Source organism: Furipterus horrens, unplaced genomic scaffold (genome assembly GCF_987537825.1).
Source record: "Furipterus horrens unplaced genomic scaffold, mFurHor1.1.pri manual_scaffold_6, whole genome shotgun sequence".
Lineage (NCBI taxonomy): Eukaryota > Metazoa > Chordata > Mammalia > Chiroptera > Furipteridae > Furipterus > Furipterus horrens.
The window spans coordinates 189,081,394-189,109,103 of NW_028327176.1; the positions used below are offsets into that span (position 1 = coordinate 189,081,394).

Genomic DNA, 27,710 nt, shown 5'->3' on the forward strand with positions numbered 1-27,710 from the left:
AATGATTTCAGAATTTAGAAACAGAATGCATGCAAATAATGATATGTTTCAAAAAACTGAATGACATTGTCCTGACAGCCCTTCCCCGTTTTGACATTAATCAGCAAAAGCTGTCACAGGCCATCTTACAGCCGGAGAAACCGAGCCCCAGGAGATGGAACCACCACGTGCCTTAACTGTCACGGGCTCTTCGGTTAACAGAGCGCTTGAGCGAGGTCTCTGGCTTTCATTTGCAGGGGATCATTGGAGGACGGGGTGATAGCAAACGACCTCTGTACTTCCTTGTTAGCTGTAAAACCTGAAGGTCACCGCCAGCCCTAGAACCTCAGAATCGTAGAATTACGGAATGATGAAGGTGAGACAGATCTGGTCTGTCTTCCCATGTGAGCCGAGGGGGCCGTGGAGTCGCACCCGTGGTTGGTCCGGCTGGTGCCTGAGGTGGGGCTGGGGGCGCCAGGCCCCTGATGAAACCTTAATCCGTGTGCTGACCCCCCCGCTTGTAGGAAGGCATCACAGTGTAGAAGACGGCTAACGGTCAGGAGGGGCAGCACATCCATCCTCTGGGAGTATTTGCCGCAGGAACACTTTAAGCGGGGGATAGCGGAAAATGTTTACCCAGCACAGTGGCATCTGTGGGCGGGCTCTCACGTCCGCTTCCCGAAATGTCACTGCACTATGCCGCCCTCTGAGGGGCCGCTGAGAAGGAAGGTGAGTGGTGTTGGGGGAACAGGCCCCTCCAGGCCCTTCTGCCCAGGGGTGCCCAGAGAGCATGGTGGGTCTATTCTGCGCTCCCGGGAAACAGAATGTAGGGGGAGCATCCCAGGTTCCCCCCAGACAGGCAGTCATTACTCACCACAGACGCTGCTCAAAGAAGCTCTGCCTTTATTTTAAAGGCACGCTTGCAAAAATAGCCTCTTTTTTAAAAAAATTAATTAATTTGTTTATTTTTGTATGTACATATGTATGTATGTATGTATTTATTTATTTATTTTTAGAGAGAAGGGAGAGGAGAAAGAAAGGGAGAGAAACATCACTGTGTGATTGCCTCTCACTCGCGCCCCCAACTGGGGACCTGACGTGCAATCCAGGCATGTGCCCTGACTGGGAATCGAACCAGAGACCCTTGGCTCGCAGGCTGACGCTCAATCCACTGAGCCACAGCAGCCAGGGCTAATAGCGTCTTTTTCGACCCCACAAAGATCCAGCACAGTTGGTGAGGTGTGCAAGCTACGCAGGAGAGAGACTAGTTCACATCTGGGCCACCACGCCGGGTGCCTGGCTGGAGCTCAGGTGCTGCTGGAATGAAGGAAGAAGGGGTGGAGGGATGCTGGGGGGTGGGGGTGGGTGGAGAGAGCAAGGGTCAGGTGGCATCCGGATTTTACAGAGCAGGCAGCAAACTCAGAGAGAAAATGACTTACTCAGAGAGTCACAGTGGATCACTAGGGTGTGGGGCTGGGGTTGTGGGTTCCCTTTCCTGTGCTCTTCCTTCCCAGGACCCCGCCAGCGCCTCTCGGCTCTTTGCTGACAGTTGCATTTCAGTGGATTTTGGTAACGTGAGCCCACCCATGGGGCCCGGTTCGTGGGCTGGTGACTGCAAGTGCACAGGGGCCGGCGACTCCCTGGAAATACCTGTCAGTGGGCAGCAGGCCAGTGGTGGGCGAGCACCCAAGAGTTCCCGGTTGTGTCCCATCTTTCCTTTAGGTGAATCCGTCACACGGGTGAGGAACTGCCAGCCATGGAGTCACAGTGTCTCCCCCTCCTAGGCAGGGTGGTGATGCCACATGAACAACCCTCTTCAGGGTTATTCTGGGAGTTTTATTCCCCAGGGAGAAATGAGACATGCAGACCCACGTGGAACTGGAAAGGAGAGCCAGAGAAGATAATTTGTTAGTTTTGGGGGAGCTGGAACGGGAGGAGGGGTACACGATCTCTTGCCCTGGCTCAGACAAGCGGCTCCAAAAGTTTGCTTTCTTCCCTGCCCTATTTTTAGAGGACAAAGAGGGGAAAACTACCCTTCCTTCGTTTTTATGTCAGGATATATTTTCCCAGGAGCAGCGTGGTGAGCTAAACGGTGGCCGCCCTGCAAGACCTGTTCACCTCTGAAGCCTTGGGGCTGCGACTGTGACCTTATTTGAGAAAAGGATCTTTGCAGACGCACTTAAGGTAAGGATCTCAGGATGAGGTCGTCCTGGGTTGCCTGGGTGGGCGCTAAATCCAAGGGCAGGTGTCATTATTAGAGACTCACAGAGAGACAGAGAGGGAGGGCCACATGAAGACAGAGGCAGGGAACGGGGTGATGCAGCCACAGCCCAGGGACTCCTGCTGTCCCCAGAAGGTGGAAGAGACAGGCATCTCGGTTAGAGCCTCTGAAAGGACCACTGCCCTGCCTGCACCTTGACTTTGGACGTCTGGTCTCTAAGGCCATGAGAATGACTTTCTGTTGGCGCCAGCCACACATCTTGTGGTCATTTGCTACGGCAGCCATGGGAAGCTGACGCGCACAGTCACAGGAACGGGGTGGGGGGGGTCTTCTGGGTGTTGTAGCCGGCACGGCACATGCCCTCCTCGCCTTTCTCCGACTTCCAGTCCTGTTCAGGAGGTGGCTAAAAGCTTTCTGACGCTTCATTCATGACGTTAGCTCAGAGCAGACTAGTGCAAAAGGGAAAAGGGAGGAAGCAGGTAGAATCGGGGAGCTCTGGTCATGTTGACATAGCAGCAGCCACCTGAAAGCCCTGGCTGATGATGGACTTGTGAGGGAGACTCCTGGGAGTCAGAGAGATTCCTTGCGCCCCTTAGGAATCGTCCATCTCAGCGTCCACATTGGGGGTCTTATCACTGTTGACGGAGGGAAGCCAAAAGAAGGGGCGGTCGGGGATGGAGGGACGCCGATATCCTCCCAAGGACAAGTCAGGGGGCACTGTCCAAGGTTTCCCGAACAGGAAATAGAGATTAGTGACTTTATTTCAATAGAGAGGAAGTAAAAATCAGAGGATCATGGGAAAAGAATGTGTATCTTTTACAGAAGAGAGTCATTGGGTACGACTGAGTTGCTAAACCAAAAATAGAAGCACAGGCCTGTGTAATGGAGTCTCCACGTGACAGCGGTAAGTTTCAGACGACTGACAATGGGAATCATGAGCACATGGTCAGCTCTGGCACGGGGCTCAGGGATACGAGGGGTTGTATGGAAAATGGTGTTTTCCCCAGCTTTCCTCCTGTGTAATTTAATTTTTTTTTCTGTGCATGTGTAATTTTAATTAAATTGTCTGAAATAAAACAATTCAACAGTCAAGTGTATTTTCGAGGTAGAAGTGGGGGAGAGTGAAAGAGGAAAGTGGAGGAAGTCAGCATGAGGTGGGGCCCCTGCCCCCTGTCCCCATCCCGGGTCAGGTGCCCGCCCCCACAGAGGACAACTTGTAATGGTTTCCCAGAGCGCCTGGCTGTGCTTGCGCACAAAGGCCCACGGTTCATAAAGTCACCTTTGGCAGCAGCGTGGTGCATCTGTGCCAGGCTGGGCTTGCATGGCGAGGCCGTGAGCGCCAGGAACAACGGGACATTTCAGGGTTGACGGAGGCAGCACTCAAACCACCTGGGATGCTTTCTCTGCGGGACTGGCTGGGCTGGTGGGGCGTAGCTGCTCCCAGCTAACATCTGTCGCCAGTGTAGCACGGCCAGCATGCGTGGGCTTGCAAGACACCCAGAAGTTCCAGGGTATTTTTGGACGTGGGAAGGCTTTTAAGTTTGTTTAGGAAAGAGTAGAGGACAGAGGAGTCATTACCATCCAGTTTCATCGTGTTTTCTCCCTGCCCCACTCTACTCCATTTGGAATTCAGCCTGAAACAGATTTGGGGAGCTTATTTTACTTTGCTGGGGCTGGGGGCTGTGGCTCTCAAAGGCTGGGATGCAGGTGCCTCTTCATGAGGACTGGTGGAGCCTGTGCTCAGAAATGCAGAGGGCTCGCTGTCATGCCCCACTTTTGGGGGTGGACGTCCTATTGCACATGTTTTTGACAGTGTGGACTCCAGAATTCAGGCAGGAGCCATTTACCATCGAGGGAGATGAGGAGGACCTTTCCTGGGACAGACTTGGGAGCAGTGATCTGTGGTGTTCCTCAGGGCTCTGCCCAGGTCCCTCGTGGGTAGGTGCTGGGAATCTGCAAGCGAGAACCGGGAACTTGGGGAAGTCATCGGTAACGCGGATGAAGATGTGAAATAGAAATAAACAAACAGGGGCAGGACTTAGAACCCTGGCTGTGGGCTTACAGACGTGGAGATGGACCCCCCCACCACCACCACCCTGCCGCTGGCTGGTGGTGTATTTGTTCTTGTCTAAACTTCAGTCTCTGGGAGGGAAGAAGAGCAGCGTGGCCAGGTGGGAACATGTTCCGCTTTAGAACCCGACAGACGTGGGCTTGAATTCGGCCCTTTGCTGTATTGTGGGTGAGTCAACTCTCTGCAAACCTCCGTTTTCTCCCTTAAAAGTAGGCGTAACTGTTTACGTGAGATGAACGGTGTGAAAACGTCTGGGGCCTCCTGGTTTCCATTCTACCAACCGAGGTGAGAGCTGAGGACGTAAACACAAATAAACAAACGTTCTGCCCACCGGACTGAGGTAGGAGAAAGAGGGAGAGCAGATGGGAGGCCCCAGCGGAAGAGAGAACGGCAGCTTTGGGGCGCTTAGGCGGGAAGGCTGAGTGGCTCCTTGAATGGCCCGAAACCAGCGTTCGTGACCTCCGAGGCGGTGCGCGTTCCCGGCGCCTCTGCCACGGCAGCCGCAGCTGCTCTAAGACGAACGAGCAGAGCTGTGCGGTGGTTGAGCCCGCCCGAGGGGGTCTGCAGGGTGGGAAGCGGAGAGTGATTTGGGCAGAACCCTGTGCGATGCCCACGTGGGAGGAGTGGACGGAAGGCAAGAACCCACCTCCAGGTCTGAGCAGTGGGCTTGGGGACCCATAGAGGCCACGGGACAGTGCTTCAAGGAGGAGGAAGCGTTTAATAACATCAAAGCCCACTAGAAGTCAAAGGAGAACCAAGTCTTATCCATTGGGTTTAGCAAAAGGAGCTGATCTTCAGTAACCTCGGCCAGAGGGTCTTAGTGACCCGGTGAGTAGCAGCTATGCTGTGCTTGCTGCGAGGGGCCGGCCGTGCCCAGGGGAGGAGGTGGCTGTAGCACTGGGTACCTTTTCCCTTCTTTCTTCTCTCTCTTTCCCTTTATTCTTCTCCACCTCCCTCCCCTTTCCCCCTCTTCGAGCACAGAGGCCGAAACATGCTTAAATTCTGATTTTTTAAAAAAAGAAAGAAATCGGAGACACAGGCAAACAACTTGCAACACTTCCATCTATGGCCCAAATTGCTTTCTCATAAAACTGCGACGTTGCAATCAAGTGGCTCAAATGGACATCACTTGGGTGAAGGTCAATATGCCTGACACAGACTTTCCTCTTTCTTCCCTGTCTCCTGCTTTTTTTTAATCTCTTTGACTGGCCCCACCATCCCTGTCCAGCTGCCCCAGTCAGGGACCTGTGGGTCACCCTCGATTCCGCCTGCCCCCTGCCCAACCCCCGCCCCGGGGCTGCCCTCCTGTCTCCTTATGTCCCTGCCCCCGCCAGTCCCTGTCATCCCCACTGTCACTGCCCGGTGGAGCTGCCCACTTGCTCTCCCCTGGACCACGGGCAGAGACTCCTAAAGGGCCACCTTGGCTCTAGTCGCCTATCCTTAAAGGGTCTTCCCTCCACCATGCCCCCGCACCTTTCACGGGTGCCGTCCCGTTCCGCACCCCAGCTGCAGGAGACGCTTCGCAGCCTTCCAGGCACGATGTGCGGCTTCCTCACCTTTGCCTTTGGACACTCAGCCTGTTTGGCCTGGAATGCCCCGTCCCTAAGTCTCAGGCCCCGCTCAAGGGGTGGTCGGGCTCCCGGGCAGAGCGGGCTACCCCCTCTTTCATGTCTCCGGTGGCCCGGCCTGGCACCTCTGATCTGATTTGCTGGGCCTCTCTGCCCCTCCTACCCCAGAGAGTAAGCCCTTCAAGGGCAGGGACAATATTGTATATCAGTCTCGGTGCCTCCAGCAGCCGGCCCAGAGGCAGACTCAGTGAATGACTCCGTGCACAAATGGCTGAGCAGTGAAGGAGACAGGGCTAAGTGCGGCCGCGGGGGCCTTGTTCTTCACCGCGCCCTTTGGGGTCAGTTCCCTATGGAGCCGTAAAGCTGCCAAATCAGAGGCGCCATCCAGGCCACGCCTCGCTCCTCACCCACCGGCCACTGTCACAGGCCCCATAAAACCATTTGCCGCGTTGCCTGTGTCTCCCAAAGCGAGTCGCCAGGAAATATCAGTCCTGTCAGGTGTCCTGTGAGACAGGGGTCCCACAGTCCAGGGGACAGTGCCCACCACATGCCCCTCTGGCGGACAAGGTAATGCACTTTAAGGGCTCTGAGTTTTACAGTAAAAAGTTTGGTTTGGTTGCCAAGGCTTCCCAAACTCATTCAAAGCCATCTTGTCCTTCAAGTCCTACCCTGAGGTTGGACGGTCTCTTTGCTATCTCTGGGGTGGCCTTTCGCCTGACCCACATGGGGGTTATCCTGGCAGCACATCCCAGCTGATTCCCACTTAATTCCTGTGCAGTGGCTTCGGTGCCGTCTTCTGAAGACAGCATGGCATAGGGCCGTTTTTACAGTAACTGTTTCCTAAATGAGTGATGTATTTTGGGTTTAGGACATGCTTTTAGAAATTAATGACTTTTCTTCAACCAGGAATATCTATGCCTCTCTAAAAGATTCTACTTATCTTACGAGGTTTACAGTTTTTTGTTTTTGTTTTTTTTTTTTTGGTAGAAAACTTTTTGTTCCACTCATTTGAGGATTAAATAAAATAAGATATGGAGCAGTTATTATTTTGATTTATTAATTGGAATGTAAGTGGGTTAAAGGCAGCTTCCTTTGGGGCTTTATGGCAGTCTCCTCAAGGAAAGGTAGTGTTATTTCCAACGTGTTCTGATGGTGAGCTTCAGAAACCTAAATATTTCAGATTTTAAAACTTGAAATTTCACACGTTGACAATTAGGGTGTGTCTGTACATACAGACTGAAGCCCTGGACTGGAACCCTTACTTCTTGTTCAAAAGTTAACAAGCACTTCATTTAAGAAGCCCGTCTGTCTAGCTGGTTTCTACAGGTGAGCCTAGGTCACGTGCTCTGTCCTTAACACCATGACACCTTGGACTGTCCCCAGCATGACGTGCAAGGGGCTGCAGCCAGGAGGGCGCCCTGTCCAGCGGTTCATCCATGTAACATCCAGAGCAGCTTCTATTACTCATGTTCATGAGTATTGCCTTTACTGCAAGAATAATACTCATCTAAAAAATGATTGCAGAGCTGGTTTTTAAAAGCTCAATGTCAAGTTTTTTTTCCCCAAGCCAAATTTCCAAAATACTTGGGTTAATTAATACTAGGAAGAAGTGACTCGCCATCTGAAAAACCGTTCTTAGAATTACGATTCCTGAAGTATTTGCATCATTTCACACGTGAGTGAGGGTTATGCTTATCGCTCCAGACATCATATCTGCAAAACAAAAAATTTCGTGGTCGTAAAATATGCAAGTGGGAAGACTTTTGTAAATATCAGCTTGTCTGTCACTGGACCTGGCATGTGAAATATGCTCCATAGAACAAACGTCTGTCAGCACCACAGAGGGAGGGTCTCTTCAGTTGTGCCTGTATGATGCCTGCGGTGGCGACCAGGCATGAAGCTCCCGTCGCCTGCCAACTTTCCGTTGTAAACTCATGGTGTCGGCATCATAGCAGGGCCTCAGAGAGCGTCAGAGGAGCAATAATTAGCAACTGCGTCTGGGCCCATTTTGATAATGGGAGATCATAGCTTTCTGGCTCTTGGATGAACAGGAAAGAATAGTTTCTGGAAACTACAGAAGACCTACTTATGTAATTCTCCCACTAGTGTATGGGGGAAGATATAGTATTAGAGTAAAACATTAAAAAAAAAAAAAAGAAGAGGTTCAGGAAATAGAAATATTCTAAGCTGCTGACCAGATGAGTCGCCGAGTTTCCCTTTCACTAATGCAATGAGTTGTTTGTGCAGCATCTCATGAAGGGCCCAGCGTTCCACAGGGAAACAAACGCCCGCAAGAGAAGCACAGGGCCCGGCCCCGGCTGCCGACGAGGACACAGTGGGAGCTAACGCCGTAGGACAGGATCAGAGAGGCGCGCTGCCCGCCGAGCGGTGTGCGCTGAACGCTACGCGGTAGGACCTGAGCGTGAATATTTAGAAATTCAGAGAAGCAAGTGGAGTTTGGGATAGAGGTGTGGAGGAGGGGCGCCGAGCGCCACTCGGAAGTGGCAAGAACTCTGAAAAGCAGGCAACGCTGTTGAGCCCTCCTTTGTGTCCAGGACGACGGTGCTAAGCACCCGGCTTCCACTGTTTTCTTTATTTCTCTCTGCAGTCAGTGGTTTAATGCTGTTTTGTTTTGTTTTGCTCTTTTTCATTTTTATTCCAAGTCTCCTAACAAGGAAACTGAGGTTCAGTAACAGGGAGGGATGTTTCGAAGACACGCGGCACGTGACAGAGGGGGACTTCTGGCTGGGCTGTTACAAAGACATGGGAACAGGTATTAATGGGGCTGTAAATGTGTGTGTGTGTGTTAGATGTGCTGCAGGAGAAGACAGTGACGAGAGACAGCGTTTCAGATACAAGAGGGGAGACGGTAAATGTAGGAAGTGGCATGGGTTGGCGGATGCCAATGACGACAGTTGGCTAACCAGAAAGGAGGGCTTACCTTGGGGGGAGTCAGATGCCGGACAAAGGGATTAACCCCAGTGGGAAGGCCCGTATTAGCCTGTGACGGGGAGATGGGCTGGTTTGGAGCTGAGAGTTGGGTGTGTCCTGGCTGGCCAAATAGGTGAACCCCCTAATTTGTCTGTGGGCTCTGGGCGCACAGAGTCTGTAAGGACAGATGTCCAGGCATGCCCTCTGATTTGATGGTAGCCCAGGAGGTCTGTGGGAAAGAGTGTGACGCTTGACTGAATTTCGGGGTCAAACGCATGCAGCCCCGAGGGACAAACTGGGGGTGAGAAGCAATGGACACCTGGGGTGGAGGCTTGAAGGGAAGCCCCAGCCGGTCCCCTGACCCCCACTCATCAAACAGGGGCCCCGCATGAGTGGGAACCAGTAGCCGTAGATCTGCTTTTCCCTGGCATTGAAAAGTCCCCCCGCCCGGGCCACGTAGCCATTCCTCTTCTGTTGTTTCAAAGAAGACTGAGCTCAGTTCGTGCAGACCTACACCCGGCTCTGGGAACCCGTGATCTCTTCCAGTTCCGGACCACCGAGAAGACTCCCAAGGGACAGTTTTGACCCTACACTCCTTTTCCGTGGGCTCTGACTTGAGAACAACCCATTAACATGATGCAGTTCCATGGGACATGGAAGGCCCTACCCCCTGTCGTCTTAGAGAGTCCTATAGGGGACAGGAAGGAAAAAGCAGAAAACTGTCCAATGGCAGGTGGGATACTCTTAAAAACGAGCCCAGAGAGAGCCCCCGGGGATCCTCAGAGATGCCCGAGGTGTGAAGGAGGGATTAAGCCTACTGCCTGTGAGGCCAGGCTCCCTGCAGGCATGGAGGGGACCACGGCGGGCCTGTGAGCAGTGGCTGTGATGTCCCGGTGGGCCGGCTCCTGGAATGCACCCCGTGCTGGTGTGTCCATAGGTGTGGCTGTGTTTATTAAGCAAAAACATCAAGCCTTTGGCATTACGATCCCTCATGAACATCAATAACTAAAACTGTAAAAGAGTAGAAGAAACAGTTAATTTTGGTCTTAAAAGGCAAAGGTTTGCTTATAAATTTCTAGCATACGTTATATTTGCAGTCCAAAACATAATCTGTGAAACAACAACTTTAAAAATTAAAACTCAGCTAGCATTTTATAACAGAGCATGGGCCTGGGACATAGCCTACCTGCTGCTGTGAACTGAGTGAAGTCATTTTAATTGAGTCCCTAGATCTCTTTTGTCCTTGGTTACATGATTGAAAAATAAGGAAAACAGAGTACATGACTTCTAAAATCTTCTGTTAAAAAAACCCTGTGACACTCCATGTCAAAAGTTTCATATAGAGACTATTCTTGAAAGCATAAGACAATTTTACTAAAAAACAAATGGAACAGCCCTGGCTGGTGTGGCTCAGTGGGTTGGGCATCGTCCCATGGCAGAAAGGTTGCAGGTTCGATTCCCGGTCAGGGCACATACCTGGGCTGTGTGGGTGATCCCTGGCCTGGCATGTACAGCCCCCAGTCTGGGCACGAACCGGAGGCATCACTCCCTTCCCCACTCTCTAAAAGCAATGAAAAAAAAAATGTCCTTGGATGAGGATAAAATTAAAAAAAACAAACAAACAAACAAGAAAAACCGAGATCTAAAGCAAAAAGAAAAAACATTTGGTCCTCACTTAAAAGTCAGGGGCGAGCACGAAAGGAACTGCGGAGGCGATGAGGTGACTGGGGCCGCAGAACCGGTCTGACTTCCCAGGAGCCACACAGACCTGTGTGACATTTGCACAAATGATGTCAGCCTTTCCAAGCAGCAATTTCCCATCTGTGAGAAGATGGCAGCACCTTGTTAGTATGGTTCTGAGCTGGGACCCAGTAGGCAAAGCACACGGTACAGTCTGGGGCGCAGAGTGGGAACGAAGGCAAAGCTGCGGCGGGACTGGAGCCAGAGCGTGTGATTGGAGCGGGGAGCCCGCCTGCCCTCGGGAGCGTGAGGAGCCTCTGGTTTCTGAGGGCGCCTTGCGGAGATACGTCATGGGGCTTTGCTGTGACTGTCACCGGAGGGGACTGAGAAAGATGACCAGCTTTCTTCACGGTACCGGAGACCTATGGTCTCCGTGGGCTCTGAATTGGCAGAGGCAGAAGGGAGCAACGCAGAGACTCTAAACTATTTTTAGGAAAAGTAAACAGGTCCCACATACTTCTGACCTCGCTGCAAAGCTGGAGTTAGAACTTAGAGTCTAACTTTCAGAGCCTAAGACATCTTAATACGAGACGGAGACAAAGCTTATCTTTCTCTCGCCACCTCGCTGCGCAGACGGGCTCCTCACGCACAGATGCCTTCTCACCTGGTGTGTCCCGAACTCCTCTCCTGGGAGTGTGGGGGCCAGCGTCTCAGACTCAACCTCCCAGTCACTCTCCTCAGGATGGAGGGGCATATCATCTAGGCTACAATGAATTCAATACAGAGACAGAAAAAAATAAGATAAAACAGGAGTATTTGTATAGATACAGCAGCCATAAAATACTGGCACCAGCATTTCCTGGTGGGTCTTCTTGTTTTCCTTATCCTAGTACTTTGGGCCACATTTAAAAAAGGTTTTGTTTTCGATTTTCCAGATCACTTTCAGCTTTTCACACTGAAGACATAGCTTTAGCATCTCACAAAACTGAATATTTCATCTTCCAGCACTCTGCCACCTACCTGCATGAGGAAACCCGTGTGGATATATGTATGAACTGCACTAAAGTGACCTGGATTCCTGTAATTTATACATTTTGTCTTGGTATTTAAAGGAAAAGATGAACGCGATTTGCCTTTTCTCTCAAAATGCCTAGGAAGTCGTGGGAGGAATAAAATGTACGCATAATATTCAATGGACATCCCAGCCAAGTGTCCATGGAACTTAGTACGACACAGAATTTACGTGGGATAAGAAAGCCCCCAAACAGCCGAGATAATTCCGGAGAGGAATGAGGGGAGGGGAGGAGGAGGTGGGGCTTGTCCTCCCACGGGTTAAGAGTTATTATAGAACGATCATAACTGCTCATGAAGTATGCGCATGGGGGCAGACAAATGGAGAACAACAGGAGAAAGAGCCCAGAAACACAGTCACACAGGGCTTTGGAAGCAAGACACAAAAAGCAGAAGCTATCAAGAAAATGGATACACTTTGCTGCGTCAGAATGGAAGCTTTGTGTAGTCACCAAGACACTGTGATCAGAGTTAAAGGACAAGACAAGCCACAGACTGAGACAATAGAGTGTGTACAGCAGATAAAGAAGCAGAATACACAAATATGCAAAGAACTTCCCAAAAACTCAGTAAAGAAGAGTAACAAAGAGAGCGCAGCAGCAGGCATGAAGAGGTGACATGCAGAGGATGATGCCCGAAGGATGAATAAACATGTAAAATGTGTCCAATCTGACTCAGCAGGGACGTGTAAACTCCACACTGACACGCGTGCTACCCAGAGCGCCCGCGCACGTGTTGGAGGCCGACAGGCCCGAGAGCTGGCGTGGGTGTGGATAATCTCACGTGCTGCTGACGGGAGGCAAAGTGGGGCCGCTGCTCTGAGCGCAGTTTGGCAACACCTGGCGAAGCTCACAACACACACCAGCCACGGCCCTGCTAGTGTGCGTCTAGACGTTTTCCTTAGGTTAGTTCTCGTGCAAGTGCTCCACATTTGCTGCTGTATCCTTTGCAACTGTGAAAAGTTAAACAGGAGCGAGCTGTCTCTCAATGGAGGAATGGAAAGATGGTAGCACAGCAGAGAAAAGGAGCTAGATCCATATTTATCAAGGCTAACAGTTCTCAGAAACATACGGGGAGGGAAAAAGAAGTGACAAAATATGTCGTGTGGTACCATTTATGTCAATTTCAAAGGGCCCCAAGTACTATACCATGTCTGTATGCAATACCTATGGATTCAAAGGACTGAAACATGAATAACAACTTTGTGACAGGTACACCTGGGCAAGAGAGGTCCCATGCGTTCAGGGGCGCCTTCCGGACTTCTCTGCTGCCTTCCCCTAAAGGCTAAGGGTTGTTCCCACCTAAAACCCATTCCACCCCCTGCTCTCTTGTTCCTTGCCCACTCTGGGAGCTGGGACATCAGGACTCCCTGCCCCTTGGTCCTGAGTCCTCTTCCCAGACCACCTGTGAAGAAAGGGTGCCCGGTGGCTGCCTTAGGGAGAGAGAGAAGGGATGGGAGTAGGATCTGAAGGCATACAAAAGACTTCAGTTATGTCTATGAGTGTTAGTTTTTATAATAACCTGCCTAAAACAAACATAACATGACATGTGCTGATTCTGGGGGTGGGTGGTATTTTTTTGCTCTTCTCATTAATAGCTGACTGTTAGCACTTACCATGGTCTAAGAGGTTTGCCTGAGAAACAAGAAGGTTCCATTATTACTCAGTCTCACACACACACACACACACACACACACACACACACACACTACATAACTTGCCCAAGGTCACTCACTGTAAGGAGCAGGAGGAGATTTGAACCCAGTATTCTGGCTCCAAAGGCATGATCTTAGCAACTAACTACTCTAGGTCTGTATACTCAGATTACGTCATTAAAAAAAAGAAAAAAGAAGGTGATCAAAATGAAAATACCCTGAGAATTGTACTACCAAGAAAACTGAGGTGAAATTCCATAAGAAGGTTCTTAGATGTGTTAAGAGCGCAGATGAAGGTGACATTACTGGGGCAGGAAGGCAGTCGGGGGTGGTGGTGACTGGCTCTGAAAAGGGGGTACATTCACCCCAGGCCTTGTTGGGCAGTAGGTCAGGAGGGGCAGGAGAGTGAAATGGGAAAGAGGGAACTTGGCTTGTACAGGCATAGATTTAGGAAAGTTCCAGAAGGATTTGAGGATTAGCAAGACGTTCTGTTTGGCTGTCAGAGGGAGGGACAAGTTGGTGAGGGACGCAAGTTAGGGTCTTGAAAGGGAGGGTGAGAAATGAAAGGCCAACCGGCAAGCAAGGCCAGCCAGTGACGGGGGCCGCTCCCGGCTGCTCTGGGGGAAGACGTGAGGAGCACAGGCTGGACCGCAAGTCGGCCGCTGCAGGTGGGGAACCCCCAGGGGCACCCGAGGCTGCACAGGATGGTGGATGAGGCGAGGAGGTGATACCTGTGTGTGTGTGTATGTGTGTGTGTGTGTGTGTGTCTGTGTGTGTGTGTGTGTGTGTGTGTGTGTTGGGGGTGGGGAGGTCACCAAGCATCCATTTATTCTGCAAGTATTTACTGAGCACCTGCCGGGAACCAGGCACTGTTTTAGGTGATGACCCAGAGAAATGAACAAAAGAGACCGAGCTCTCTGCCCTTGCATCTCGTGGAAGGAGGCAGATAAGATAAATAAAGAAGTAAAAATATTTTGTAAGCAAAGAAATAAAAACATGCTCATGTGAGATGGTGACAAGCGCCTTGGAGGCGTTGAGGCAGGGAACAGAGCTGGGCAGGGGCCTGTGTCTGCTGGGTGGGGGCTGAATAGCAAGGGAGGCCTGAGTGAGGTGCCATTGGAGCAAAGGCCCCAGGAGTGCGGGGGGCTGAGATGCTGCTGGGATTCTGAGTGTGGGCCCGGCCGCCGTTCACACCGAAACAGAGGCCAGGAGGGGGAGCTGGGTATGAGGAGGACAGTTTGAGTCTGCGATCCCGGGAGCCGTTAAAAATAGGGCCTGGATCTGGAGCATGAGACATGTAGGCAGAGCAGGCACTGGGACCTCGATGACAGATGCACTTTGGTGGCTGAGACGGAGGAAGGAGAGAATGATAACAGTGTCATTCCGTGAGCCCCTCCTGCATGCCTGCACCCGTCCACGGGCTTCGTCCTAGGAGGTCTGCAATCCTGGGCGCAGCCCTGCAGAGCGAACAGTATCAACTCAGCTGCAAGTAAGAACAGAAATAATAGCTAACACATGAGACAGTGCACACGTGCCAGGCGCTTCTGGCACTTCGTATCTATCAACCCATTCAGTCCTCACAGTGACCTCCGGAGGGTAGGAGCCTCATTTGACAGACCAGGAACCGGGGTTGACCAAGTAGTCCAAGGTCACGAGCTGGTGAGGGGACAAAGCCGGCTTGAATCTAGGCAGTCCGGGGTCCTTGCTCTGAAGGGAGGAACGGTGAGTCCCGGCTCTGTTAGCCTCTCAGTCTTGGGGAAAAGCGAGCTGAGCGTAGGAGGCTTTTCTGAGGACAGGGTGGGGGTCTGGGGAGAAGAGCTGGAGACATTCTCAGAAGACACCTGCAGAGGTAGGAGGCTGGCTCCTCCAGGCAGGCACAGCGCCCTCACCACCTGAGAAGGCTGCTGCCTAAAGGTGGGGGTGACCGCGGGGGGTGGGGTGGGGGCAGCAGGTCTGAGGCTCTGTGGGAGCGAATGAAGAAGTTAAAAACATCAGACCAAGGCATACCACCACTTCCAGGCAATTTCAGGCCGAGAGCAGTCAGAAGGCCTGGGCTAAGGAAATCTGCCACGTTTTGAACGTCAGGCCTCTAAACAAGATGCTTAACCTCTGTGAGTTGCCCAGCTGCCCTTTTGAAAAACTTAGACAATCTCTGAGATGTCTCCAAAATCGAATCCCGCGTGGTCGAGCTGTGCAATTGGCTCCCCGTTCTAGGAATGAATGGCTGCCGGCCCACGGGCGCGCGGCGTGGCCTCTGTGCCCCGAGGGGAAGAGGGCTGGAAGGGCACCTCCGGGGCTCAGGCGCTGGACCGAGGCGCGCGTCGTTAGTGCCCTGGGATGCACTCGGGACAGCCGACAGGCCGAGTCCGAGGAGCCCGGGAGTAGTTGGGTGGCCGTGAAACTTTTTTCTCCTGCAGAGCCGGCTGCTGGCAGGGACCGAATGGAGCTCCGCGCTAGGCTGGAGGCTGTGCCCGTCACTTGGAGTCCCGGGCCGGGTCCCCCGCGCGCGGTGGCGCTCAGCCAAGCCGCGCCTCCCGGGCCACTCCACGTGCCCACCCGGACCCCGCGGCGGCGCCCCCGTGGAGCACGGCCCGGGCTGGTGCAGCCCTCCCCGCGCAGGAGGCGGGAGGTGCGGGCGCCAGGGCCTCGGGGGCCGGAGGGACCGCGGCCGCTGGCGCGGCGCCCAGGGGCGTGAGGCGGGAGCGCGGGGGAGGCAGCGGGGTAAAGCCGGCGGCCGGCGGGGCCCCCGGGTCACTCGCAGTCGGGGCAGCGGGCGCGCGCGCACCATGCCCTCCTTCGACGAAGCGCTGCAGCGGGCCGGCGAGTTCGGGCACTTCCAGCGGCGCGTGTTCCTGCTGCTGTGCCTGACGGGCGTCACCTTCGCCTTCCTCTTCGTCGCCGTGGTCTTCCTGGGCAGCCGGCCGGACCACTACTGGTGCCGCGGGCCGGGCGCGGCCGCGCTGGCCGAGCGCTGCGGCTGGAGCCCCGAGGAGGAGTGGAACCGCACGGCGCCCGAGCGCCGCGGCCACGGGCGCTGCCAGCGCTTCCTCCTGGAGGCGGCCGCCGCCAACGCCTCCGCCGGCGCGCTCAGCTGCGCCGACCCGCTCGCCGCCTTCCCCAACCGCTCGGCGCCGCTCGTGCCGTGCCGGGGCGGCTGGCGCTACGCCCAGGCCCACTCCACCGTGGTCAGCGAGGTAAGCCCGCGGGGCCCCGCGTCCCGGCCTGCGCCCCGCCGTGCGTGCCCGGGGCAGAGGACGGGCTCCGCTCCGCAGCCCGCCTCCGCGGGCACTGTGACAGCCGGCCGCCGGGGAAGGGCCGTGCGCGCTGGGACCTGCTGGCTACCTGTGCGGACTGCCCTGGGTCGTTCCACTCTCGCCAGGGCTGCATCGTAAACGCCTGGGAAATGCCTTCGGTTTGGTTTCCCTCGGCTAGTGAGTAAACGGGGAGAAGCTGGGGGGTTTGGGCGTGAGCGAAGCCCCGAGAAGTCCCAAGGCGCTTGGCACACACCTCCCCTGGCATGGAAGGGGCCGGTGCGCTCCTGCTCTCTGAGATGTGTTTGCTCCCTAACTGGAACCAAGGGGTCTGCTGGCGGGAGACCTGCAGTCTCCCGGGCCGGCGACATTGAGTAGGTCCCCGCCGGCTCATGGTCCACAGGGAGCGAAGGGAAGGAGAAACCCACGTTTGGAGGCAGCGCGACTTTCTCTAGTTGCCAAAATGATTATCTGAAACGCAAGGGGACAAAGGTCCGGGCTTTCCAAAGAAATGATTTCAGTAAAATCGCTTTGGGGCAAAGAGCAACATCTGGGAGAAGTTGGGAAAGCTGGGGCTCCAAATAAAGTTTTAAATGTTCTCCTGCTAATAAATCGCTGGAAGGCAGCAGGAGAGGCTACCAGCCTTGTAAAGTGGACGCCCACCCCCCACTTCCCAGTATTTGCTGCTGGGGGCCTGGTGGGGCAGTCCCCGCATTTCCTTGGGTATGTTTGGGCAGCGGCGCATTGGGGGTCGTGGCCTCTCGCCCTCTGGGCAGGGCTGGCGGGCAGTTTGCACGTTCATCTTCCTGACTTCCAGACGCAGGGGCCGCCTCCACTGAGCCTGGGCGGAGACAGGAGCAGTTTTACTGAACGTGGTCTGTACTCACAGATCAATTTTAAAAAGTGATTGAATGTGCTCAGGCAAATTGGGAAAGAAAAAAATTTAACTTTATATATTGGATTCAGCGGGGCCTCTTCTGCCTCTGGTAATGGTGTTCTTTGGTCTGGTGACTTTGTCTCTCTGGGGCTGGGACTGTAGATCTTCAAGGTTGTGTGTGTTCTAGGTGCACCGCCTATGCGCTCTGGAGGGAAAACGTCATGGCAGCCCAGCCAGGCAGTGTAGTGTGCATGTGTGTTTGGGGTGCTTCCGTTTCTGCTAAATCCACGGGTAATGCCGGGCACGGCTTTACAAACTGCAGTGGTCTTACTGCTCGGGATTTCTCTGTTGCCTCGGATGAAATGGAGACCGTGGGGGCCTGGGTAAGGAGCCTGCGTGATCGCTGGTACGTCCTCCCAGCGGCATTGCTAGGTAGCTGCATCTATTTCACTCCGCACAGCTCCACGTGCGTACGTCCCAGGCAAACCAGAGCACGTCGCGGGGACTGTAGACGCCTGGCTTTTGAAGACATTTAAACTTCACACAAAGTAAAATGAACCTTAAAAGCAAAATGCACACACACTAAAGGGGCGCTTCCATGAACAGACAGGGCTTATGAACATCAGAGAAGGGAAACACAAAATCTGGTGTTGTTTCAAGCATTCTGGGGTGACTTCAAGGACAGATGGGTGGTTTTTGGGAAGTCCATGGTTCTTAAAAGGGAGTGCGGAAGGTGAAAGGTCAGGAGACTGGGGTCCTGGCACTGTCTCCAGAGAGCTGGATGACTTGGGGGAATCAACCTGTCTGGGCTTAGCTGTCTCATGTAAATTGGGTTGGCTCCAGCCCTCGAAAGTCCTACAACTGCCGTCAGTGTTGTCATGGGACGGCTGCTTGGTGTGCTCAGAAAAATGATCAGAATCTTCAGAAAAAGTAAAACAGTGTCAGAATGAGCTTCTTAGGGCCACTGACAAGTTCTTGAAGTGTATTAGAAAGATTTTTTAAAAACCCAAGTTATTTGCCTCTTCTGATTTGTTTGCTTTTCATGTTTTGACACCTCAGAGGAAACCCCCGTCTTCTCAGGAAGCCCAGCCGGCAGAGCAGCCCGTTCTCTCTGAGAGTTCTGCTGTCTTTGGTTTAGAACATGATCCAATTCGCTTTTGTTCCTTCATGTTCTGTCAGAATGATTAAAGGAACTCTGGTTCTGTCCCTGGCCAACACCATGTACCCAGTGTGTTTGCAGAGACTTGAAGTTGAACATATTAACCATGGAAAGGGGGGTTATGATGTGGGAAGGCAACCGGATTCCAGAATGTTTCTGTGTGGCTATTTGTCCCGGATTCACAGTACCGATTCGTCCCGGTACTGGGGCAGGAGATGGGAGTCTCAGACCTCTCTGGAGCCGAGTTGGGTTCAGATCCAGGCTCTAAGTCCTTGGAACAAGTCCAGGCAGCATGAAACCCGGGCCCCTCACACTGCAGAGCCCGCAGGAAATCTCCCTGAATGCTCTTCCTCACTCACTGTGTTACTATTATTTGAGGTCCTCTGGCTGATGTGCCATTTTGTTTCATTTCATGGTGGCAGGAAGACAGTCACCCAGACCAGCAGATGGGAGGCTGAGCCTCCATTTCCTGGAAGTGGCTCTCTGTGCTCTCCATGTGAACGTTGCAAAATGGGCACTTAAACCTCATCCACCCTCTTTTCATCTCACAGAGCGAAAACAGCGCCGAGGAGTTCAGGCAGAAGTCAATGCCAAGGGCCCAGCTGGCTCAGGCCGGCTCCCCGACTCGTTTCTGCCGCCCAAGGCAGGGCTGTGATTTTCCATGTGCGTTTAAATTCCTTGGTGCAGACTTTCCGCACGCCCGCCTCTCCTCTTATCTGGCCGTCAGACGCCGGGCAGAAGAGGGTGATGCAATGGGGAGAAGCCCCAGCCCCACCCCCCACGTGCTTCAAGTCAGTGCCCGGGGAGTGAGGCTTGGAAACGGATGTTAGAGTTTTTAAATGTTTGCTTGTGTATCATGGGTGTGAAAAAAAAGAAAGAAAGAGTCCCTCTCTCGTTTCTCAGTAGGAACTGTGCTTCCGAGCACCTTTAGCAACAGGCCGACCCGTTCTTGTTCTTCCTCTGCAGCCCATCCCCCTCCTTCCCCCCCAATGAAAGGAAGATCCATTTGGGGGAGTAGCTGCCCTATGCGAGAAGCTGGGCTGCTTCTGTCTCGCGGGCGTCCGCGCGCCGCAGGTCTCTGCATCTCTCGCACGGGGACCCAGAAGGAGAGGCCAACAGCGGGCCGGGCTGCGGACATGGGGGCCGTCAGCCTGCTGTCCTGACTTCTTCGTGCCGGCCGCGGCCGCGAGGGTCCCCGAGAAGGAAGGGCAGCAAGGTTTCGTCGGGGCTCAATCTCCGATTTGCTCTGGGCGCTTCAGAAAGATCTTAACTTTCGGGTTGTTTCTGATTTCTACTCTTCTTTGTGCCTTCCCTGTCTTTGGCCGAATCAGCCTCACCAGGAGAACATCTGTTTTTATCATGACTTCAGAGAACCAGCTGTGGCTCTGTTCACTTTCTCCCTCGTTAACCTCTCTTCTTTGCTCTAGTTTTTGGGTTCACTTCTGCTGTGCTTTCTCCAAGTGCAGGCCAACACGCAGTTCAGTGATTTCCGGCCTTTCTTCTTTTCTAGCCTCACTGTGTAAAGCTATAGATTTGCTTCTATGTACTTTTTGGACTGCAACCAGCAAGTTTTGAAATGCAGATTTTAATTATTATTCTATCTTCTGGGTTTTTAAAAAAATATTTTATTTATTTATTTTTAGAGAGAGGGGAAGGGAGGGAGAAAGAGAGGGAGAGAAACATTAATGTGTGGTTGCCTCTTGTGCGCCCCCAACTGGGGACCTTGCCCGCAACCCAGGCCTGTGCCCTGAGTGGGAATTGAACCGGTGTCCCTGTGGTTCACAGGTCAGCATTCAATCCACTGAGCCTCACCAGCCAGGGCCCATCCTCTGGATTTTTAATTCCTAATATTTCTTCTTTAACCCATGATTTATTGAGAGGCTTGTTTTAAATTTTCAAATGTGTGTTGATGTTTTTATCTTTTGATTGTTGACTCCCGATTTCACTTTGTTGTGGTCAGAAAATGTGGTGTGTATGATACTCATTCTCTGAATTGTATTAAAACCTGCTTTTTGGCTGCCTAAGAGGTCAATTTTTATAAACATTTTACGCATGTTTGAGATGGATGTGCAATCTTTATTTGATACGGGGTTTTATAAATGCCCAATGTTTGCGGTTTGTCAATGATGTTACAATATTCTAGACTTTAATCAACTTTCCACCTGCTAGGAGTATTGAGAATAATTAAAGAGGACTGAAGTTTGCCATCACGTTGGTGGGCTTGTCAGTTTCTCCCTATATTTCCAGCAGATTTTAGAAGTTATATAAACGAGGCCATTTTATTGGGTGCATGTATGTATAAATAGAATTTTTAAATCTATTTTGTTATAGTGTAGGGACCTTACTTAAATCCATGCTGTATATTATCTTGATGTCTGTTTTGTCTGATATTAATATAGCTGCTCCAACTTTCTTTTAACTGACCTTGACCTGAGCCTGTGGGGACAAGGAGGTGTCCAAGAGAACAGAGGAGGAGAAGGACGTCCAGTTCTCCTCGTCTCCATCATCATTTTATCTGTAGCAATTTATTAAATCCCCACGGCAACAGTGGGTGCTGTGCATTCCTGTGACCCACCCACAGAGACTTGCGATCAGAAGATCAGGGTGAGGCTCAGGAGCCTTCACTTCTCACAAGCACGTGAGGCCCACACAGACAGTCCGTGGACCACACGCAGAGGCACCCTGGGTGTTTCTTTATGAGGAGGAGCGTGATGAGAGTCTCGGGTGAAATAGCCTTGTTTGTGGTGAAGGGGGTGCCAGTCCCCCCAATACACCCTGCAGACCTGGGGGCAGAAGCATCGCCCCTTTCCCTCAGGGAGTTCCCTGGTGAAATGCCGAGGTTACTTACAGAAAGCTTGGGGCTACGGCCAGCTGGGAGCAACACCCTGTCGTCAGTTAGAGTGAGTACCCGCAGCTGAAGCACACTCCCTGCGCTTCTTAGCCAACTGCACAGTGGAGCTTGCAAAGGCGGGACACAGCCGAATGGGATATGTGACAGATACGGCTCTACTTTTTGATGCATGCGTTAAAGATTCTTGGCCCAAGGCAGTTCAGGATGGTGGAAAGTACATACATGTCCTTTGGGGTCAGATAAATCTGGAGCTAAATCCCAGCTCCTCTGTATTTTAACTTCAAGAGCAAGTCACAGAATCTTCCTGAACCTTTTTCCTTAGCTCCGGAATGGGCATAATAACTCCTACCTTAGTGATTGGTCTGACACATGCATGCAAAGTACTTGTCTTTGGGCCTGGCCATGAGTGATGCTCAAAAAAAAAAAGAAAAAAAAAAGTTTCTGTTAACAGGTAAAGAGTCTTGAGCTCGGGCTAGTGTATGGCTCAGTGGAATGAGCATCGGCCTGTGAACCAAAGAGTCGTTGGTTCAATTCCCAGTCAGGGCACAGGCCTGGGTTGTAGGCCAGGTCCCTAATTGGGGGGCATGTGAGAGGCAACCACACACTGATGTTTCTCTCCCTCTCTTTCTCCCTCCCTTCTCTTCTCTCTAAAAACAAATAAATAAAATCTTAAAAAAAAAAAAAAAAGTCTTAAGCTACTGGAGGTGAAGGAGGGAGAGAGGGAGTAAGTAGCGGGCCAGACTGCACCCTGGAGCTGTAGTTTGCTGACCTCTGATCTAACATCATAAATCACTAACATATTTGCCTTAATGTATAAAAAAAATAAATAGAAATAAAAAATCTTGGCTATGTATAAAAAAATAAATAGAAATAAAAAATCTTGGCCATTAATTGGCCCTCAAGGCAGAGAATACCCTGTCCTTTTCCTCTGGGACACACAGCTGTGGTCACACTTCCCAGCCTCCCTTGCAGCTAGTGGGGCCGTGTGACAGAGTTTCGGTCGGGAGGTTGGGAGAAGTGACGTGTGACGCTGCCAGAAGAACCTTCGTCCTCACAATTCCCCTTGCTTCCTGTCTTCCCTCCCCTGCTGGCAGACGACCCCAAAAGATGGAGGGGCCCTTACATGGACGGAGACCTGTCCCTGCAAGACCACAGGGGGCAGAGCTGCCATCTTCCTCCCTTTTAGCTCCTGCCAGAGGCATGCAAAGTAGTGATAAATAAACCTTTTGGGGCCAAACCGCTGAGCCCTGGGGGGCGTTGGTGACAACTCTTACTCTGAGCGACCGCCGCCCTGATACAACATGTTAGGGATAGTTCCTGGGGCCTGCAGGCACCTCATAAAATGGCCGGAAGCTGGTTCCTGCAGGACAGTCCTCTCCTGGGCCCGCACACAAGGCCACCGTGACCCTGCCCACAGGTGTCCTGCAGGCCCCCAGCCTCTGCAGGTGCCCTGTGCTCCAGCCCCTCCAGGGCTCCCTGGGCTCCCCGGGGATCCCCCACCCTGGCTCCCCAATGTGCTGTTTCTTTGTCCCAAAACGCCTTCCCCTTCTTCACCAGGCCGGTTCATGTTTTACTTAAAGGTGCAGCTAAGACTTACCTCTTTCAGAAAGGCCTTCGGTAGCCACCCCGCCATCGGCCACCACCCTGGGGTGCCTGGTTTCCTCCTGCTGCCTGTCGTCAGACCGCACGCTTCTCGAGGGCAGAGACTTGTTCAGGGAGTAGATGCGGTGAAATTACACGGCGTTTAATAAATTTTGTGATTACATTAATGAGTGAACAAGGGACTGAGTGACAAATTTGACCCCTTTTATAATTTTGGTGAGGCCAACCCTGAGATTGATTTTCGTAGACTAAAATGCCAAAGCTCTTCTTCCCAACCATGCTGCTGCTGCTGCTCCTGCTTCTTGTTTTTTTTTTAAAGCATTCATTCTGTACATTAATTTAGAGAAAATGGACATTTAAAGGTTTTGCGCTCTTGACCGTGATACAGATGATGTAATCTGATCATGATGCACTGCGAAATTTTCTTTGGCATTACTCGGTGTCACTGTATGATGTTTTGTAGTTTTCAGCACAAAGATCTGGTTTTATTCCTCAGTATTTGGGGTTTTCTTGATACCACTGCACAGTGCTGCTCCTTATTGCCCTAACCGCCCCGGCCTGGCGCCTCCCTCCTCCTGACCCGGGGCAGACTCTGCCCCCGAGCTCTGCAGCAGAGGGACACCTCTGGCCCGTCTGCATGCAGCTTCTGTCGTCCTCACAGTTCTGATCTGGGGGTTGCCACCTGGAACAGGTGAGGGGCAGGAAGCAACGGCACTGCCGGCACTTGGGGGCCGTCATTTTTATGTGCTGACGTCCGGTGTGCAGAAAAGGCAATTCTCAGCTGTCCTGGCACTTTTCAGCCCATCCGTGTCATCACCCGGGAGGCGCGCCAGGGGCAGCTGGGCACGGGCACAGGGCGGGGGTCAGTGAGGGGCCCGGGGTGTGCCCTCTGGGCTCTGCAGGGGCAGCATGCACTGCCCGCCTTCCAAACAAAATGACGCCTGGCCAGTGTTTTTTCTCTTTAAAAATATAACCACAAAAGGACGTTTATTTCCGCTCTGTGAAGGGAAAAGGCAAAGTCCCTTAAGGTTCTCGGTGTAGCTTTTTGGAAGGATGAGTGACTGGTGAGGTGGCCAGTGAGGGTTAAGGCCATTTATCTGGGTGGGACGGTGCTGTGCTCTCGCTTTTCTGTTCCGTGCTTGTAACAGAACCAGGTGGCGTTGGGGCTGGTGCTTGTGTGACGACGCAGAGAAGCCGTGAGCGCAGCCATGTAGGGGCTTATCAGGAGGTGGACAAATGAGTGTGATTTAAAAAATGTTAAAACTTTAAATCAGTAATTGTTTATTTTTCAGTTACGGTTGACATACAATATCATGTTAGTTTCAAATGTACAACCCAGCGATTGGCCGTTATATAACTAAACAATCACCCCAATGAGTCTCGCCCCCGTCTGACACCACACGTAGTTATTGCAGTATTATTGACGAGGTTTCCTACGCTGTACGTTACGTCCCCGTGACTATTCTGTAACTGCCCATTTCTTAATGCTTTCCCCTTTCTCCCCCACCCCCGACTCCCCCTCCGATCTGGCAACTGCCAAAACGTGTTCTGTGTATGAGTTTATTTCTGTTTTGTTTATTTTGTTTCAACGTAAGTGAAATCACGGCACTGGTCTTCCTCTGCCTGACTTATCTCCCTCAGCACAGTACCTTCCAGGCCCATCTGTGTCGTTCCAGGTGGCAAAACTTCATATTTTTATGGCTGAGTCCTATTCCATTGTCCATGCACCGCTTCTTCTGTATCTGTTCACCTAGTGATGGACCCTTCAACTGGTGAGCGAACAAGGGACTGAGTGACAAGGTTGACCCCTTTTATAAGTTTGGTGAGGCCAACCCTGAGATTGATTTTCGTAGACTAAAATGCAAAAGCTCTTCTTTCCAGCCGTGCTGCAGCTCCTGCTTCTTCTTCTTCTTTTTTTAAAGCATTCATTCTGTGCATTAACTTAGAGAACATGAATATTTAGATGTTTTGCTCTCTTGACTGTGATACAGATGATGTAATCTGATCACGATGCACTGCGAAATTTTCTGTAGCACTGCTCGGTGCCATTGTACGGTGTTTTGTAGTTTTTAGCATGAAGATCTTGTTCTAGTCCTTGGTATTTGCGGTTTTCCTGATACCACTGCACAGCGCTGCTCCTTAGGTTGCTTCCATATCTTGGCGATTGTAAATAACGACGCAGTGAACACATGGATGCAGATGTCTTTTTAATTTAGTGTTTGGGGTTTCTTGGAATAAGTACCCAGAAATGGAATTGCTGGGTTCCTCTTTGTTTCTTGTTATACAGCCTTTGTCCTAAAGTTTTGCTGCCCCAGCTTTCTGTTTATTTGTTTCCATTTCCATGAAATATCTTTTCTATCCCTTTACTTTCACTCTCTATGTGTTTGATCTGAAGAGGACCTCATACAGACAGTGCGTGTAAGCATCTTGTTCTGTTGTTCATTCAGTCTCCACATGTCTTTTGATTGGGGCAGTTAATCCATTTGCATTTAAAGTAATTGCTGATAGACATGTATTAATTGTCATTTTATTAATTCACATTTTTATTGTTGTTTTCTTTTTCTTCAAGAATATTCTTTAACATTTCTTGTAGTACTGTTTTGATGGTGATGAATTTCTTTAGCTTTTTCTTGTCTGTGAAGCTCTTTATCAAAATGATAGCTTTGCTGGGTAGAGTAATTTGGTTGTAGGTCCCTACCCTATTTTTCATCACCTTGAATACTTTGTGCCAACCCCTTCTGGCCTGCTGACTTTCTGTTGAGAAATCAGTGACAGTGTTATGGAAACTCCCTTTTCTCTTGCTGCTTTTAAGATTCTCTCTTTGTCTTTAACCTTTAGCATTTTAATTATGATGTGTCTTGGCATGGCGTTCTTTGGGTTCCTCTTGTTTGAGACTCCCTGTGCTTCCTGGACTTGTGTGTCTATTTCCTTCACCAGGTTGGGGAAGTTTTCTGTCATTATTTTTTTACGAAGGTTTTCAGTTCTTTCCTCTCTCTCTCCTCTGGCACCCCAGTGATGTGAATGTTGGTATTTTTGAAGTTGTCCCTGGGGCTCCTTATATTATCCTCATTTTTTTAATTCTGTTTTTTTTTCTTTTTGCTGTTCTGATTGGGTGATTTTTGCTTACTCACCTCATATACTGCTGATTTAATCCTCTGTGTCATCTGGTCCCCCGCTGGTTCTTTATAATGCATTCTTCATTTCAGCTCATGTGTTCTTCACCGCTGACTGGTTCTTCTTATGTTTCCCAGTTCTGCTTTTACGTTTCCTGTCTACTTATTGAAGTTCTCGCAAAGTTCATCTGCTCCTCCCCTAAGTTCCTTGCACATCCTATGACTAGTGTTTTGAACTAGATAATTGCTTGTCTCCATTTTCTTTAGTTTTTCTTTTTTTTTTCCTGGAATTTTGTCCTGTTCTTTCATTTGGGACCTGTTTCCTTGCTTCTTCATTTTTCCTGCCTCCCTGTGTTTATTTCTATGTATCAGGTGGAGCTGCTGCATATCCCGGGCTTGGGAGGGCGGACTTATGTAGTAGGTGCCCTGTAGGGTCCAGTGACACAGCCTCCCTCATCATGCGAGCTGGGCACCCCAGATGCGCCCTCTGTGTGGGCTGTGTGCACCCTCTTGCTGCAGTTGAGCCTTGATTGCTGTTGGCACCTTAACAGGAGGGAGTGACCCCTCCTGCAATCACCCCAGAGGAGCAGCTGTGCAGGAGCTGATTCCACAGAGCAGGACTCAGTCACAGGCCCCGCTGCTCACCGAGCCCGCCCCTGAGTGTGTCGCATGTGGAGGTGGTTAGGTGGTGCTTCGGGGGGTCTGAAGCTGCCCGCCGGCTGTACTGGCTCCGGGACTGCCCAGCATGAGCTACAAAGCACATGGCTGCTGCTTGTTCTGGGCTTGGAAGAGCCCAGGAGAGGCCCAGCTGTGAACCAAGGCCGGCTGCAGCTAGTGGTGAGCCCGGGGCTACTTAGTTAGAGGTACAGGGCATGCTGAGGCCAGATGCTGCTTGTTTGAGAGATCTGAGAAAGTTTGAAGCATGAGCCATGATGGGCTGTTTGGGAAAAGCCAGTGGAAACGGCTTGGGTGGACCCACAAGTTGGGTGTGGTGCGGTTTCAAGGGATCACCAGGGAGGGCGAACCCCGTGAGCCAGGTTGATGGAGACTCAGGTGTGGTGCCCGCCTGCCAGCTCTGTGGGGAGCGGGACTGGAAAAGGAACGGCGGCCTATCCCTGCATTGCTGCCTGGGAAAAAGCCGCCCCTGCCCCGCAGCTCTCGCCGTGAAGTGGGGCGCTTCAGTGCCTCCCTGTGTCTTCCTGGTGCCTTTCAAGCTGCTGCCCAGCGCTGGAGCTCGGAGGGCATCCAAGTAAGTCCCTGGACGGGCCCTTTAAGTGCGGCGCCCTCTCTCCCAGCCCCGCACCCCACTGGTTTTCACAGCCAGAAGTTATGGGGACTTCTCTTCCTGGCACCGGGACCCTGGGCTGGGGGGTTGGGGCCCTTCACTCCCCAGAGGGCACCTCCACAGCTCAGATATTGCTCCCAGTGTTTATCTACTACTCGTGGGTACCAGACCAGCACATCCCACATCTCTGCCTCTCCTACCAGAATCAACGTGGCTTCTTCCTTATATCCGTGGTTATAGGCCTTCTGTTATGCTAGACTGGGGCACCTCTGAACGACGGTGGTTCTGTAGTTTAGGTGTAATTTTGATGTGGTTGCGGGAGGATTCGAGTGCCGCATTTACCTGCGCCGCCATCTTGACCAGAACCCCCCGATTTAAAACAAATTCTTGCTGTGTA

At 51.8% G+C, this 27,710-nt stretch overlaps 1 protein-coding gene across 1 annotated transcript in view; it reads left to right on the forward strand.

The window, feature by feature from the left end:
* The first annotated feature begins 15,915 nt into the window (after positions 1-15,915).
* Positions 15,916-27,710, forward strand: part of SLC22A3 (solute carrier family 22 member 3) — a 79,316-nt gene continuing 67,521 nt past the window's right edge. Inside the window, exon 1 of the mRNA XM_090280055.1 lies at positions 15,916-16,369. Within this exon, the coding sequence (XP_090136181.1) occupies positions 15,962-16,369 (408 nt within the window). The 5' untranslated portion in view covers positions 15,916-15,961. The remainder of the gene's footprint in view (positions 16,370-27,710) is intronic.